The sequence below is a fragment of the Nannobrachium achirus genome, assembly GCF_963921795.1.
Source record: "Nannobrachium achirus genome assembly, chromosome: 1".
Taxonomy (NCBI): Eukaryota; Metazoa; Chordata; class Actinopteri; order Myctophiformes; family Myctophidae; genus Nannobrachium; species Nannobrachium achirus.
In genome coordinates, this window is record NC_137810.1 from 33,986,310 (window position 1) to 34,003,698 (window position 17,389).

The 17,389-nt window shown below is 40.2% G+C and overlaps 2 protein-coding genes across 2 annotated transcripts; one reads left to right on the forward strand and one right to left on the reverse strand.

The window, feature by feature from the left end:
* The first annotated feature begins 9,073 nt into the window (after positions 1-9,073).
* On the forward strand, positions 9,074-13,948 carry cpt2 (carnitine palmitoyltransferase 2). Its single transcript, XM_080724178.1, has 6 exons — positions 9,074-9,193; positions 9,373-9,602; positions 10,385-10,465; positions 10,562-10,668; positions 10,770-12,074; positions 12,704-13,948. The coding sequence occupies exons 2-6, from the start codon at positions 9,430-9,432 to the stop codon at positions 13,033-13,035; spliced, it is 1,998 nt and encodes a 665-aa protein (XP_080580304.1). The 5' UTR covers positions 9,074-9,193; positions 9,373-9,429; the 3' UTR covers positions 13,036-13,948.
* Positions 13,949-13,959: 11 nt separating this feature from the next.
* Positions 13,960-17,348, reverse strand: magoh (mago homolog, exon junction complex subunit). Its single transcript, XM_080724189.1, has 5 exons — positions 17,163-17,348; positions 16,261-16,319; positions 14,834-14,944; positions 14,427-14,509; positions 13,960-14,342 (listed from the first exon to the last, which is right to left on the reverse strand). The coding sequence occupies exons 1-5, from the start codon at positions 17,251-17,253 to the stop codon at positions 14,243-14,245; spliced, it is 444 nt and encodes a 147-aa protein (XP_080580315.1). The 5' UTR covers positions 17,254-17,348; the 3' UTR covers positions 13,960-14,242.
* Between the last annotated feature and the right edge of the window lie 41 nt (positions 17,349-17,389).

Here is a 17,389-nt window from a genome sequence, read left to right on the forward strand (position 1 = left end):
AATATGATATAGATTTTGTGATGAGACTTTCTCATATTTATGTCAGAACTGTTGTCTTTTCCAAAAATAGTGAAAATAGCAGATCTACAAGCTCACATTGCACACGTGAACATCTAAATCTGATATCGAGTTTTTTCCACTATTTGTGATATTAATATCACGATCGATGTTGAGGTATAGCCTACTTAAGGCCTCTCCATACTTCGACCGAAATGTTCGGTGAGTTGTGTTTTCCGACGTGCAAATTTCAGAACTCTCGTTCGGTCCAATGCTTTTCAGAAGTCCCGAGGGATATAATTTTATGGTAGAAAAGGACCTTTTGAGCGAAAACTGCGGTTTCGGTCGAAGTATGGAGAGGCCTTTAGTCACTGTCAGAAATATTGTGATATTATATTTTTGTCCATATCACCCTGTTTAATACACTTATAAATTAGGTCTGCATATTTTAGATTTTATAACATTACCCGAGGTCAAATAAAAAGAATTCTTCCTTTGGGCACATGTCTTCATTACTAAAAACTAACCTCGAACGACTTATGAGCGGATGTAGCCTAATTAGTCTCAAGGGCGTTACAGCTTTGTTAGTCAAGATAGCCTAATGATTAGTTTTGACATGATGATACAGATTGACATGTCCATGGACTAAGCCTGCACATTCCACAAATATTTGGCCTTGGGTTTTGGGCAGAAAGATGGGAAAACAGGGAACCTGAATCTCAGCTGAAGGTCTAAAGGCCTCTCCATACTTCGACCGAAACCGCAGTTTTCGCTCAAAAGGTCCTTTTCTACCATAAAATTATATCCCTCGGGACTTCTGAAAAGCATTGGACCGAACGAGAGTTCTGAAATTTGCACGTTGGAAAACACAACTCACCGAACATTTCGGTCGAAGTATGGAGAGGCCTTAAGGCTACTGTAATAGATATAGAATTTACACAAGAACTGGTGGGCATGTGTTTTAATAGGCCTAGATGCTTGAGTACATCAGTACATACAGTCAGTATACCATTGATAAGATAAGAATTATGATACATAATTCATGATTTGTGTATGAGGCTCATATGACCATATAATATATATTATGAACTGAACTTACGGTATAGACCACATTTTGGTCGGATACTGTAGGTTCAGGCTAAATAGATTGCAGGTCATAGTAACTTTGGTTGCCCTGGCTACGAAATCATGATATACTGTATGTCACTAGTGGAAAATTACCACTCACTGACTTCCTTGTTATGATCTGGGAACAAATCAATGAGTCCCACGACTTCTACTGTTATAATGTCACTGACTTCCTTGTTATGATCTGGGAACCAATCCATAAATCCCACGATCTTATACTGTCATAACTGTACTCTTTATATACATGTTAAACTTCCATTTTGGGAGAGAGAGAATTATCAAGCTGCCGCTATGGTAGCTCACTGTTTGTCTCCTCTGTCTGACTCCTCTCAAATACAGCAATCTAAGATATACGTCCTTTGGTCTCTTTGTCTTATTTTAATTATGGATTTATATATATCCATACTTATTTAACTTTAATTAATTATTTAACAACCATCATCCCAGTATACACCTGTTGGCCCAGCTGGCCAGCTCAAGCCCAAAGTCTGGAGCTTTTTGAATCCATATAAATCAATGGAGAGAAAGTTGTTTGGAAAAATAATTCAACAATAAATGTCAATTTTCACAATATGATGTTTAAGCACTTTCCTCAAATTTGATCTAAAATCAGAATATGCCATGAAAACCTTCACAAAGAAAATGTCAATCAAGTTTCTATACCTTGTCAAAAGGATATGTTTTCAATATATTTCAGCACAGTGGTGGCCGCCATCTTTAACTAGACTGCACTCTGTCGAGATGCCAACTTGCTTCACTCACTTTCCGAAGAAAACGACAGGGCTTGCATTAACATAAACAGCCATTTCTGAGCTAGGCATACAGTAGCATATTTGGATTCAGCACCCCTTATTACCTGCTCCAGCAGAGCGAGCAAGTACTGTGACCGGTGCCGTCTGTATCCGGCTGTCTGTTTCTGGCCGACAGTACAAAGGCAAGCGTTCTCGATGACGTCACCACCAACAAGTGCGACCCGATATAAATAACAAGTGCAAGTTGGCACCTCAACAGTGTCAACTTGCCCACCACATACATACAGACAACACCGAACAGCACCGATCGCAGTACTTACACGCTCTGCTGATGCACAAGTAGGCCATATATATATATTTGCACAAGACGCAAGTTGGCACCTCGACAGGCAGTCTAGTTACTTGCGCCAGCAGGTCTGTTTGTGTTTACGCCCTTAGGGGAGCGTGTCGCTGTTACTTATGTCATCTTTTCGACGCCCGACTCTAACCCCTCACCCTAACCCTAACCTCCGCGGAGTGAGTCGCTAACCCCCCGGTCGAAATGATGGTCGTTCGAAAGAGCGCGATTTTCCCCGCCCGTAGCAAGGAAGTTATTTAAGAAGGAAGGGAAACACGTGACCACATGGGCATGCGTATGGAGCTCAGCATGGGTGCCAAACTGCACTTGTTTATGATGTCACAAGATGGCACTGTTTTCCCTTTTCTTTGACGATGGCTGGACAGCTTGCTTTCACGGTCTAGCGATGCAGGTTGTGCAGCCCAGGCAGAAACTTGCATCAATTAAATTAAACAGATCGCAAGTCGGCAAACAAACACTCTGAAAAAAACGTGTGATATATGTTCTTCTATATTCCAGAACCGATTTGATGACAAAGGTCGCAATCGTCCAGAAATAATGTTTGTTCACAAGCAGTACAGCCCACGTAACAGACGCCTCTCATGCATCCCATTCATGACTTCTATTCATCGCACTTCCGGTGGGAGTTCCTGGCACCCATGCTGAGCTCCATACGCATGCCCATGTGGTCACGTGTTTCCCTTCCTTCTTAAATAACTTCCTTGGCCCGTAGCTAATCAGGGACCATGCAGCATTCATGGTGATGTCACCATCAACATGCAGCCAATGAGGGACCAGCATACTTGGTGACGTCACCACCAACAAGTACAACCTGATATAAATAACAAGGTGGAAGTTGGCACCTGTTGGAAAGTGCCAACTTGCCCATCCACATACAGCACTTACCGAACAGCACCGAACCGAATGCAGTACTTGTGCGCTCTGCTGTGCACAAGAAGCAAGTTGGCACCTCGACAGATGGTGATGCGAGTGGTGAGCGCACCTTATGTCATGCTCTGCTGCTGCACAAGTATAGGCCAAAGCGCAAGTTGGCACCTCAACAGAGTGCAGTTCTAGTTTATATTACATTTATTTTCATGTTGCATTATTCTTCCTGTATTTTATTTTATAATATAGGCCTAATAGCTATGCCTAATAGCCTATAATATATATATTTTTACCTGTCTAAGAAAGATATTATAATTGATTATTATTAGGCCTATAATTATTATTATTGGTGTGCTGGAGTAATAATAAGTATTTCTACACAAAGGGAGGAAGGTTAGCAAATTACACTGCATAATGTACACACAAACAAAGCATAACATCTCATCACTCTAATGCAGGATGTGAACTATCACCCTCTTAACTCCCTGCTTGTGCTGCATTTGTAGAGCAGGGATGCTAAGGGGCAGGATGCTGTCCATAGGGGGATGATGTTGTCGGCTGAGCGTCAGACTCAAGCAGGCTTGATTACTATCTCACCCAACACAAATGGTAAGCTGAGCTCAGCAACCAACAGGAGACCAGCCAATGTTGTCCTGTTATGGCAGCAAAAGATTGCTGCTACAGTATTTGGTTCAAAAAGCTTTATACCCTGTATATAACATGTATAACTAGAAATACTGTTCCTACGAAACAGTGTGGGCTCGCTCGTCATGTAAAGCTCAACCGAAACTCCAGCTAACACCACCTAATCCCAGATCTTCCCCACCTCATTGGCCATAAATGGACACACGGAAAAAAACATTTCATCATTTTATTATTTTCCTTGCTTCTTCCGCTTTGGACAACACTGTTACTTCCATCTTAACCTATCACAAATGGGGAAATGATCTGACATTGTATCCAGCGGTCCTTTAAGCCTGTCAGATCTTTGGAATCTGACATTTTGACCAGTTCATATCATTCCACACAGATTCAGACTGGCTTATAAGAGAATAATATTATGGCTATCTGGAGTTTTCTACATCAAGAATATAGCCAATTGCAGGTTTGGTTACTAAATTGACTATATTCTCCAACATAGATAAATAGATAGATAGATAGATAGATAGATACATGATATAACATGCTAACTGTCATGTGAAACTCGACCAATACTCCAGCTACCACCACTACCAGATATTTTTCCACAACTCGATTACACCTCATTGGCTAAGGACCCTGCCTTTGTACTGTCTGCGACGCAACTCACACAACAAAACTTACACGATGGAACTCACCAAATGGAACTCACGCAATAGACAGCCGATGATGTCTATGATGTCAGAATTATGAGATATTATAAATACTTTCCTACAAAACAGTATGGACTCGCTCGTGACTATATTCTACAGCGTGCTACCTGTCATGTGAAGCTCAACCAAACCAATATTCCAGCTAACACCACTCCCAGATTTTCCACACCTCAATTGCACCTCATTGGCTAAGGGCCCTGCCTTTGTACTGTCTGCGATGGAACTCCAGCGGCGGAACTCTATAAATAATGAAGATAGCATAGTGTTCTCGCCTTTCAGGCGAGCCCACGTTGACGAAATGTGAGATATCTGTTTACACAATGCTGTACCCCCCTCCAACCCTACCCTTTTTAAACAGTTTTTATTATATTTTGACACTTGTTTTGGCAATGTAACGTATGTTTTATCATGCAAATAAACCTCATTTGAATTGAATTGGCAGTCTGTATGTTTTCTTTCAGCAGAAGCATAGAGGGAACATAGCTTGTATGTATCTTGTATGTATCATGTAAACTTAATAACATAATAGGCCTAAGCTGTGCTCATTGATGTTGGATCCCACGGTCTACTAAGCCATGTAATTGTTATACAGTATATTCCATATCCCTGTAAAATTATAGGCTTTCTCAGTGATATGTGTTGCTAAGGAACCGTTTGGTTTGGTCCAAGGTTATTTCTTGTAGCAGTGTTTGTGAATATCAGTAGCTAAGGAAATACACTTGGACCCATTTAGTATGTTTATCTTGTCATGTGTGAAACTGAAAATGTCTATTATACAACAAGGCTAAGAAGAGTATACTTTGCTAGTGCACACCTAGCCTTTCCTCTACTGCCACCCTCAGGCTGCCAAAGGCACTATGTTATATTTCCATTGCATTTCACTTTATCCACTTAAAAAAAGATTTTACTGTTGTTCACAACCTATTGATCACTCAGTAAATAGAATAGACGTTTTCCGAAAGAAGCTATATTGACATATGTAAGGTAAAAAGTGTTACCAATGATAGAAATTAAAGCTTTGTTCTATTAAGCACTTAAACAGGGTCCCCCAGGGGTGTATACTTGGTCAACTCCCTTTTTCCCCTTTACCCCTCTCCGCAGAATAGCCATGCCGTGTTGTGATGTGTTGAAAGCTGCGATCAGTTATTTATGCCATTATGTTCACAACACAATATAGGCCAGTAGGGCCAGTAAATTAGTATAGGCCTACTGTAGCACCTGTGAAGGAAATAACATTACTAAACTATTTATGTCATGGCTGCGCTGCTGCATGTGGAAAAAGGTCTATTCAGTCGAGACAATTCTGGCACTAATAAACAACTAATCTCTCTTTTTTTTCTTTAGGGGTGGCAGTGGCTCAGGGAAAGAGTTGCCATATTAGAACACAGAGGGTTCCCGAAGGGTTCCCAGTTCAGTTCCAGGCTCCCTAAATCATGTGCTTGTGCGATAGCATGCTATAGTCAGAAATAACATTTTGGGTGGGCCTGAATAAAAATGGGTTGGGCACCACAATTCATTCCATAAATAGCTTATAGTAGCCTACATTACAAGCGTGAAAAGTGTTCTGCATTGGCCTGCTCATCATAACATCATTTAACAGGAAAAGAAAAACTGTAAGGAATCGGAAACCAGCAGATGTAGCCACAAATAACAATATTAGGCTACAGATCTAAACAAGCACCCTAGCAGATATAGGGTCAAATAATGACAACAGCTTCACGCTAGTTTCTCTCCTCACGATAGGAGAGGGAAACTCTGATTCCAAACCACCTGCTGCCTGGTTGGACATTCTCATTCCTCTTCAGGAACAGGCTATAACCGATAAAAGGAAACTGACCCAAAAAAAAAAAATTTTGACCCCTTGTTTGTTTTCCATGTGCAACATCTCTCTGTTACGTTGTCTGTTCTCAATTACTGTAGCAAGTATTGAAATAACCATAAACATAATCATAGCATACATGGCCTGGCCTCCATGAGCCTGAAATGACTTTGTGTCTACTAGACCAACATTTGTATGCATGGAAGGACTGGTGGAGTCTGTGACTAGCTGTTACACTACTTGGCCTTGAAAGGATTTTGTGTTTCTTTCTCCTGTTTTTCTCCTTGATTTATGCTTCACCTCTTCTCCAGTTGTCTGAGAGCAGCATGGCTGTACTTTGTGGTGTCTGGTGAGCCTGACTGACTGGTTTCACACTAAAAGATGTTGATGTACAACAATAAATATGCGTTGTGTTATGTTTAGCCCCACTGCAGCGGAGCTCTAAGGATGGCCTTGTTGGCAGGTCCATCCATCTCTCTGTCTGTCTGTCCAACATTTTGGACATATACTAAGTGTATATTGTCTCGAAAAACAGTTGGCCGGGTTGCAATTAACTTTTATGTTCCAGAGTAGGTATAGTGACCCTGTGGTCTTTCCTCTAGCACTACCATTAGGACAAAAGCAACTGATGGGTGGATTGCCACAAAACTAGCTGAACGTGAACGAGTGAGTTCAGGGTGACCCCATAGCCGTTCTTTTAGTGCAGCGCTATTCAACCCGCGGTCATACTGATACCAATAAAAATATATATTTGTTCTACTATCTGTGTGGACAAACGATTTCTCTGTTTTTCAGTTTCTCCCCAAAACCCCTAAGAAACAATTTTTGCTATTTTGTTTGTTCCAAAAGAAGAAACTTCATCATTTCATCATTAATTATTCCATGACAATCTTTTGGTTCGATGAGGTTTGGCGTTATGGAACTTTTTAGACTATAGTCATGTAGTGTGTTACAAAATCATTGTCTAAACATCCAAAACTGGATTGGCCCTTGGATTTTTGGTATTTTGCTGAGTGGCCCCTGAGCCATTTTAGGTTGAGTAGCCCTGCCTTTAGTGTTACCCTCAGGCACAAAAGACGCTTATACCTTATTACGGCACTTTTTCGGACAGGGTCATGAACACAATTTACAGAGAATATTTTATGCCTGTATGTATTTAGTTCCAGGTAGTGACCCTGTGGCCTTTCCTCTAGCACCACCATCCATTAGGACAAAAGCAACCGACGAGAGGATTGCCACGAAACTTGCTGAACAAGTGAGTTCAGGCCAGGGTGACCCCACAGCTGTTCCTATAGTTGTTACCCTCAGGCCAAAAGACACTTTCATTTTATCACTGCACTTTTGCAACCTCATGTCCATATATGGTCACTCCAGTCCAGAATGAATAGGTTGTTTCTGTCCCGTACGTCCAGAATATCAGTCCAGAATATCAGTCCAGAATGAATAGGCTTTTTCAAAAAGTCCCATGTCCATATATGGCCATTTCAGTTCAGAATGAACAGGTTTTATCTGTCCTGTACGTCCAGAATATGTGTGTTGTGTCCCTCCCGGATACTTTGAGGATTTGTCAAGCTTCACATGATAATTTGGCCCTCCATTCTTTATATATATATTCATTCAGAATATAATTATAAAGAATGTAGAATTCAGAATATATAAAGAATGAATAGATCACAGAGTCCATAACTGTATAGATGTATAGATCACAGAGTTCATAACTCTAGAACACATAGAATAAAAGTTCACCGCTTCACTTCGAACCGAGGTTTGATTTTTATCAATTCATATTGATGACTAACTGACCATCTGACCCCACTGCCCAGCTCTTGACTGTGCCATGCTAATGCCATGCAGATTACAAGCTTGGCTCTGTGGAAGTCTGTGCAAAACACCACAAGGCCAGGTCAAGTCTGGAGAGCTCTCTGCCTTATCAACTGTGGCCCCCAAACAACAGTCTAACTGGCTTTGTGTAAATATACTAGTACGACCCCCACATGTTTTTGATGGATGTGGGAACCTCGTCATATTGTCAGGAACCTATGAACTTGTCCCACGCCTAACTGTCATGTACTGTATTCTCTTATAGGCCTATACGAATGTCTGACCACCATCTTGTCAGAGAGAGCCCGAACCTTTGAACCATTAGACCTATTTCTGTTGTACCTGTCTTGATTACTCTCTCTCCATAGTAAATACCATTTACACTCTGACACTCTCTAGATTTATTTCTTTGTGATCGATTATTGTATTTCATATGGGAATAAGAAGGTGTTGTTTACAAAGAATGTATTTACCAGTCATGAATACATTTTAGAGAGCGAATTGTGTGCCTATCTTGTGCCTGTATTATTTAGGCCATGTGCTGGACTTAAGGCATCAAGGCGTGAATCAAGGAGAAAAAACATCTCCAACCGTCTTCATCAGGCAAATAAAATAAATGAAATAAAATAAATAAATATCCCCACATAAATACATAAAAAAATGCTCCTATTGGCTTTTGTTTTAAATCACTTTATGGTGTTGTTCCATAATAAAGAATACACTTGGTGAGGTCCATATGTTTGTGTGTGTGTGTGTGTGTGTGTGTGTGTGTGTGTGTGTGTGTGTGTGTGTGTGTGTGTGTGTGTGTGTGTGTGTAAAGAAGGGCTTTTTGTTAATGATACAGGAGGCGTGGTTTTAACGTCAGGCTAATATAAGGCCCATTCCCACTGGGCCAGATAACAGATATCTGGAGATATTTCTCCAGATATCTGTTATCTGGCCCAGTGGGAATGGGCCTTACCGGGTCGAGTCACGTGACTTCACATGCCATCAATACTTCCTGTTGTCCTTTTCAATGTAACTATTTTTCATTTGTTTAGTGTTGTTTGTCCGTCGGTCGTCTGTGTCTGCTCCAGATCGTTAATTGAGGTTATTCTCAGTAAGTATACAAACAGACACTTTTTGAAATCTATTTAGATAGCTAAAATGTATATAATTAAAATGCACAGCTGTTCGTAGAGTATCGCGTTTACCTTTTTGTGGATGTAATGTATGTAGCCTGCTGCCTATACCTTAATACATCTTCTATATATCTGTATATATCTTCATTCTTTTCAGTTTTGGAACCAGTGGAAACCGTCGTCCACGGTTCTGTTGCTGCCTTGCAGGTGTAAAATGGCAAACATGCTGTCACAACAAGTGGGCTCCTCTCTGAGACGGTATGGAAGTGTAAAATCCCTGAGGACTACAGCACTGGTCTTCCATAAAAGAGATTACAGCAGCAACAATGATGAGTATCTGCACCGGAGTGTTGTGCCCTCTATGCACTATCAGAAGAGTTTACCAAGGTAAGAGACGAGCGTTCACGTTATGTGAATTCAATTCATAATAGTCGAATTCAACCCATGTGTTGTCAGTAGATGTCAATTATTGTTTCAGTACCGTGGTGAAGTGTGTAATACTGGTATAATTATTGTAGAAATTGAGATTCTTTGACGCTAAAATGGAATGTAGGTTAAAGTTCAGTGTGTCAAGTAGGCCACTAATGATGCATAAGGACTTCCTCTGACGGGGTTTAAAATATAACCTACAAATGAATAACCTGTATTTTTTGTTGTTTTATAGACAAATGTTGCTTTTCTAATGGGCACAACATATTCAGCTTGCAAAACAAACGAAAAACTATAACTGATAGTCTATATTTTAACTATTTGAAGTTAATCATTCCACTTTACTCTGCACTTTTATCACACAAGTACATACAACCATAACAAATACAGCACAGTGACTAAATATGAATCATGAATCTACAACAGTACACATTTATTTAAGGTTTTTGAGTTAACTCATAAAATGGCATCTAACCTGTTTTACACATGTGGTTTTATTAATGTTATTCCCCTGAGTAACTTAATACACCTTTATTCTGAAGGCAAATTGCTCCACTTCCTTTTACTTTGAGGTTAGGTTTGATGCTAGTGACAGCTGGATTTGAATTGTTACATAGGAGGCCCACAAGGGGGCGATAATGCAGTATGCACTGCTAATATGCTTTACTGTAAATACAACTGTGCTTTGTCTTGTACTGGTAATGATAAATCTCTGTATTTCTCTTCCAATAACTGTCCAGGCTACCTGTCCCTAAACTGGAAGACACAATTAGGAGATATTTAGCAGCTCAGAGGCCACTGTTGGACGATGACCAGTTCAGGTGAGCACAGGAACATAAATATGTCCTTATAATTAGACTCTTGCAGTGCATAACAAAGACTGTAATAATCTACTACAACATTTTATATCCCCACAGGGAAACGGAGAAACTGACTAATGATTTCCAGAGCCATGCAGGAAAACAGCTGCATGAAGAACTGGTTGCTCGGGACAAGAATAATAAGCATACCAGCTATATTTCAGGTAAGGGTGTAAGCGGAAGTAGCGGATCAATATGAAACTGAACTAAATAAACACATAGGCCTACATACTGTAACTTTTTGATCCTCTCATGTCTTTTTCAGCCCCGTGGTTTGACATGTACCTGGCTGCACGAGAATCTGTTGTACTCAACTTCAACCCCTTCATGTCCTTCAATCCTGACCCAAAGACTGAGTACAATGACCAGCTAGTACGAGGCACCAATATGGTGTGTTCTGCTGTGCGCTTCATGAAGACCCTACGAGCTGGACTGCTGGAGCCAGAGGTTTTCCACCTCAACCCAGCCAAGAGCGACACAGACGGCTTCAAGAAGCTCATCCGCTGGGTGCCCTCGTCTCTGTCCTGGTACGGAGCCTATATGGTGAACGCATACCCGCTAGACATGTCACAGTACTTCCGTCTCTTCAATTCTGCCCGCATTCCCAAGCTTGGCCGAGATGAGCTCTTCACTGACGAGAAAGGACAGCACCTCTTGGTGATGAGGAAGGGCAATATGTATGTGTTTGATGTAGTGGACAAGGATGGGAACTTGATAAAGCCTGCAGAGATCCAGTCCCACTTAAAGTACATTTTGGATGACCCAACCCCTGCAGCGGCCTTTCCTCTTGGGGTTCTGACCAGTGAGAACAGGGATGTGTGGGCGGGGCTGAGGGACAAGCTACTGGCAGCTGGAAATGGAGAGCTTCTGCAAATTGTCGACAGTGCCCTCTTCTGCCTCAGTCTGGATGACGACAGCATGCGTGACCATATTCACATTTCCCACAACATGCTACACGGAGACGGCTGCAACCGTTGGTATGACAAGTCCTTCAGCATTATTATAGCCAAAGACGGACAGGCAGCTATCAATTTTGAACATTCTTGGGGTGACGGAGTGGCCGTGCTCAGATTTCAGAACGAGATCTTCAAAGACACCACAGAGAAGCCGTTGGTAAACCCTAGCTCTGTCCCTGCTGCTGTGGACTCAGACGCAGCCGTGCGCAGACTCCAGTTTAACCTGGGCGGTGAGCTGGAGAGTGGCATCACGAAAGCCAAGGAGAACTTCGATGCGGCTGTGTCAAAGCTTACCATCGATGCAATGGAGTTTAAGAAGGGTGGGAAGGAACAGCTGAAGAAGAAGAAGCTGAGTCCAGATGCTATATCCCAGCTGGCCTTTCAGATGGGCTTCCTGAGGCAATACGGACAGACAGTGGCTACATACGAGTCATGTAGCACTGCAGCGTTCAAACACGGCCGAACAGAAACCATCCGGCCAGCCACCATACACACAAAACGCTGTGCACATGCCTTTGTTTGCCAGCCAGGACAACACAGTACAAATGAGTTGCTGGCAATGCTCGGTGAATGCTCTAAATATCATGGGCAACTTACCAAAGAAGCAGCAATGGGTGAGTCATAACATTGATTGTGCACTGGTGGTGTGTATTGTGATGGTTGATTATGGACAGTGTTGCATTGGTCTGGTCATGCTTGTACACACCGTCCCGTATTTTTTCTGAGAAGTTAACACCTTGACAACGTTTACAAATGCTTTAGTGTCGCAACAGGGTGATTTAACAAAGGGATGGGTGGGTTTAGTGACACTAAAACCGTGTCACTAAAAAGAAAATTAGCTGCTAGAAAACTGTGGCACAATTATTTTATAACAATAAATCAAATCAAATGAATGACTACTTTATTACATACTTAAAGGAGCTATAGTCAACTTTTTCATTGTAGGGCCGACACTTTGTTTACATCCTAGTCTATAGACTAGAATGTAAACAAAGTGTCAGTCTGACAATGGCCAAAATGATTATTTTATCATTATTTTATGCTTTTTGTGGTCATTTTTGAATAGAAACACATATATGAAGCTTATTTTTTTATAAAATATTTTCGAAACATTTTTAATTTAGCATCCGTTTTTCAAGAAAAAGTTGACTATAGCTCCTTTAAGTATTCATCTGGCTTTCATATCCATGACTCCTACGTATGAAGGCTGATTATATATTATATTTTTTCTTTATTTCATTAGGCCAGGGGTTTGACCGGCATCTGTTTGCCATGCGATACCTGGCCAACTCCAAGGGTGAACCTCTGCACAGCCTCTACAAAGACCCAGCCTACACTGCTATCAACCACAACATCCTCTCCACTAGCACCCTCACAAGCCCTGCTGTCAGCCTAGGAGGCTTTGCCCCGGTGGTCCCTGATGGCTTTGGTGTGGGTTATGGGGTCCATGATGACTGGATTGGCTGCAACGTCTCCAGCTACCCAGATCGCAATGTCCATGAGTTCCTGCAGTGCGTCCACAAGTCCTTAGAGGACATATTCACTGTCCTGGAAGGAAAGCCTATTGGTTCATGATGACCCAAGTGATTAAAATAAGCAGTTCGTTGTCATTCTATGAAGTGTGAATATTAAAGCAGTTCTTTACAACCTCAGGCTTGTTGACTAACATAGGTTTGAAGACCATGATGAAAAACAGTCTTGAGAAGAGATGAATGCCCAATTTATACTTTGTCACAAGATGACACCATGTGCTGAAAACAGCCAAGCTCACAATGCGTCACAGATGCAACGTGATGAACTTGTAGGTTGGCTATTTTCAGCATGCATCTTCATTGTGCGAAGTATGAATAAAGCTTCCGAAATGGCAGTGGTTTAAGTGCAATTATTTTTCATAGAATGTACTGTATTTGCTACTTGAACATGTAGTCAGGGACACACAAGCCCAGAAGCTCAAGGAACCATAATGACCAAACTAATTGATAAAACTGAAATGAAATGTATGGCAAGACATCACAGGTCATCTCACATTCTGAGTGAGTGGGTCCCTGGCTAATGGGAAATTATAGAATTAAGTGATCTATCCGTGTCAATGTACAACATTTATTCAATCTCATCCTCTACATTTTTGCACCCAATCCCTTGATACAGCTAATGCTTACTACAGACAATCATTTGGTTTCTATTGTAATGTTAAAGCAATACATTAGTTTGGTCATGTCTTGGGCTTCAGTTAGGATGATTATATGCAAAATCAGCAAGAATTGGTTAATAGTTTGTGGCAAATGTGCATACCTTCCTTGACACACAAATGAAATGTTTATATATACAATAGGCACCTCCTGTGCCTAGTAACACTGCTTGGTCTTTTTGGTAAGCACTGCCTACCAAAAAGACCAAGTGGTGTTTGAGTAACTTAATTCAAATACTGCGTTAAACATTTGTAATAGCCCTATTGGTTGCTTTTGTGTGAATAGTGAAATAAAAACGGTTAACTGGTTTTGGTCATTTTTAATACAAATGTTCATATAGTGAAAACAGCATTTTACCAACTTTGCTGGGAAACAACAGAAGAAGCACTTGCACTGTACTGGCAATTCAAAATTCCTTTTACAAAAGGTGAGGAATACAGTGATTAACCAATGAAGGCCAAGTCAAGGCGACAACATAACAATATTCCCAATCTTTTATTTAAGATAAAAAAAGAAACTCACCATCAAAAGAAAATATACAAATGTAATTAAAATGAGAAACAAAGCAATTAAGATACAGTAAAATCCACATTTTAGATAGGCTTGATTTTGAAGTGAAGACCGATGAGACTGAAGACGAGACATTTCAGATCTTGAACCAGATAGTAGAACACACGGAGACCTTCAGGATCCCTGAATCAGAAACAGTTATAGTTACAGCCATTTCCATTTAGTTGCGTCAAAAGTTTATCCTAGCACCTTACGAGGTTTACTTACTTCGACTGGTTGACGTCAATCAGAGAGCCGATCTTTGAGGTTGTGAATGAAATGTGTTCATCTCCTATGACAATCTCCAGCTCCTGTAAAATATGAGTGACATCAAGCATTAACTCCACAAGGCATGTCAGAAGTCTAAGCAACTCATCCTAGCAAAACTACTTAAAGCCACGCTGAACCAAACAATTAAGTTGTAAATTGTTGTAAAACTAATGTACAGAGGTTCATGATTTTGAAATCAATGTAAGGGATTTGTACTTTAGAGAAGTGGAAAATAATATATAGTTTTTAGGTTGAAAAAGCCAAATTAATAAAATAAGTGAAAAGACGTATGATGATCAGTTTAGGGGGTGTGATGATCAATTTCAGGCAAAAGAAAGGTGCATCCTTGTTATAACGAGACACACCTGTCTGCCAACTCTGTCAGGTGATGGCCAGAGTGCATCATCCTCCTTGGTGATTTCACTGTCATCAATGATCCTCTTCAGCTCCTCCATCACACTCTTGTGTACATAGGCCTGCATGGGTGGACAATATTCACACAGATTAGAACGAGGACTGAACATGTGATCTGTGCAGCATCATAAATACAGGCATGGTTCAAACGTAGAGATGCCCTCCATATTGAACGTGGAGTCAGAGTCAGAAGAACTCTGAACTGAAATGAGTAATGTTTTAATTTTATGAATAAATACACAACAATCCAAGGGATAACGTGTCAAAGTGATAACACTCGTTTCCGGATGATCCCTGATGTCAAAACACAAGACAGACTGTAACACATAACAGCATCCCATAAATATTTGTCCAGAAAAACCTTTACATTAAAAACCGAAATTAACTTTAATCCCTGTCCTCCTAGTATCTTCCCTATTATATACACAAACAATAAATCTTAAACATATTTACAATACAAAATATGATATGTACTATACAATATGTACACAAGGCCTGCCTCCATTTCTAACTGGCTTACCTTTGAGGTTGTTTTTTTTTTTTTTTTATTGAATATACAATTTACAAAGAAGTTCAGGTATTCAAACAGTACAGGTAATAGACATAAAAACATTACATACAGGAACGGAAAAAGACAAAAAACCAACAGTACAACCATATTATATCATAACATTAATCAGAGAGATCGGGAAAATGGAAATGATACAGAGATAAGAGTTTTACATTTTTTTTGTTAATTACTAGATCTAATGATTTAATTAAAAGATAGAATTCCAATTTGAAGTGGGTGAAAATAGGTGGGGATTTGGCGAATTTTTGCTTGTGAATAAAGAATTTGGCATAAAGAGTAATGAAATTAAAAATAAACTCAAATTCGTCATTGTCTGGGTTGCTGTAGTAGCAAATGATGTCCTTGAGGTTAAAGGAATAATTTAGATTGACCGAATTGAAAAAGTGGGCTTCTAGATCTGACCAAAACTTACGAGTAAAATTGCACAGGAAAAATAAATGGGAAGTCGTTTCTGGAGCTTGATTACAAAATGAACAAGAGGGGTCAATGTCAGCATATGTAGAAATTGAGCTATTTGTTGGATAAATGTGGTGTAGTAATTTAAAATGCACTTCCTTGGCTTTGTTGGATATACAGTACTTATGGGGAAGGAGCCACGCTTTTTTCCAGTCAATGTCCAGAATATTAGATCTCCAAAAGAACTTCCCTCTAGGGACAACAGTTTTTCTTTTTTGTATCACCTTACGAATGTGACTGTTTGTACATTTTTTGTTCAAGAGATCAATTCCATCCAACATTAAGGAGGGTTACCTTTGAGGTTGTCTAAATTAATCAAAAGAGCAAATAACGTCACTGAAATAACTTTACCTCTTTTCTGATCATCACGTCATTCTTGTAGTTGCTGTTGTTTGCATACCTCAGTTTGCCTGAAAAATAAGACACAAATAAAGCACACAACAGTGTACTGTAAACTAAAGACTTAACTACTGGTATGAGTATGCAAATATTGCTTTGAGATAGTACCGGTGGTACATATGGACCAAAGTTGTTGTTTGATCCATTTGTATACTCTCACATTTACATTAACAGCGAACTTGGACATCTTTACCCTCCTTTCTGAAAGGTTAAAGCAAGCTAAATCCTGTGGATGAACCGCATCGTGTGTAATGGGGTGCAGCACTCCTTGGGAAGTGGGGGTCTTTGTTTTTATTTGGGCTTGAATACATTAGTTAGGTAAAAGCAAATCTACACAGCAAATACATTTGGTTAGGTAAAAGTAGCCTTGGTTGTTAGAATTCACTCCATATGTGCATTTTACATTGTGTTTTTTCATTGTTTGTGTCTGTTTATTTTACGTGCATGTCTGTCTGTTTTAGTAAATAGAGAAACTGTATAAGTATATGATTTGAAAACTGTGCACCTTAATCTAAGCTTTAGAATGAAAAAATATTTGAAACAATAAATGAACACAGAACTTAACTGTGTAGCTGAACTCTAGCTAGCTACTAGAGCAACCAAATGTTTACAAACTACAATCCACATGCCATGTACAGTTAACATAACGTGATCATTACTTTCCTCCCATATGAACGACTATGTTGTGGTTTCTATTTGACATATAATTATTATCAGACAGATTCACGCAACATTCTAAACAATAACAACAGAACAGTAGGTGTGTGAATCATTGTGGCCTGTGTTAACCACTCGCTGCTAACGCGTTAGCATGGAGGCTAAAACAGTGAAAACTACCGCCTATAATAACTCACCGTCAGGTCTGAACTCAAACTCCAAGAACTCGTGTCCGAACTTTCCTTTGTGTCCGACATAATACCTCAGATAGAAGTCACTGGTTGACATGTTTAAGCCAGAACAAATCGTTCAGAGGTGGAAACGTTTATCTCTCTAACAAAATAAACCAACGCTCTCCCTCCGAGTCCTCCTGGCCGACCTGCTCGTCGTTGCAATGCACCCGTGCGGCGTGCGCATGCGCATT

What these genes read in the sequence shown, in the direction of transcription:
- cpt2 (XM_080724178.1), top strand. Translation starts at nt 9,430, where the DNA reads ATGGCAAACATGCTGTCACAACAAGTGGGCTCCTCTCTGAGACGGTAT. An exon ending in TATCAGAAGAGTTTACCAAG is followed by an intron (nt 9,603 to 10,384) that starts GTAAGAGACGAG and finishes ATAACTGTCCAG; the next exon opens with GCTACCTGTCCCTAAACTGG. An exon ending in TTGGACGATGACCAGTTCAG is followed by an intron (nt 10,466 to 10,561) that starts GTGAGCACAGGA and finishes ATATCCCCACAG; the next exon opens with GGAAACGGAGAAACTGACTA.
- magoh (XM_080724189.1), bottom strand. Translation starts at nt 17,253, where the DNA reads ATGTCAACCAGTGACTTCTATCTGAGGTATTATGTCGGACACAAAGGA. An exon ending in GTTTGAGTTCAGACCTGACG is followed by an intron (nt 16,320 to 17,162) that starts GTGAGTTATTAT and finishes CTTATTTTTCAG; the next exon opens with GCAAACTGAGGTATGCAAAC. An exon ending in ATTGACGTCAACCAGTCGAA is followed by an intron (nt 14,343 to 14,426) that starts GTAAGTAAACCT and finishes TTTCTGATTCAG; the next exon opens with GGATCCTGAAGGTCTCCGTG.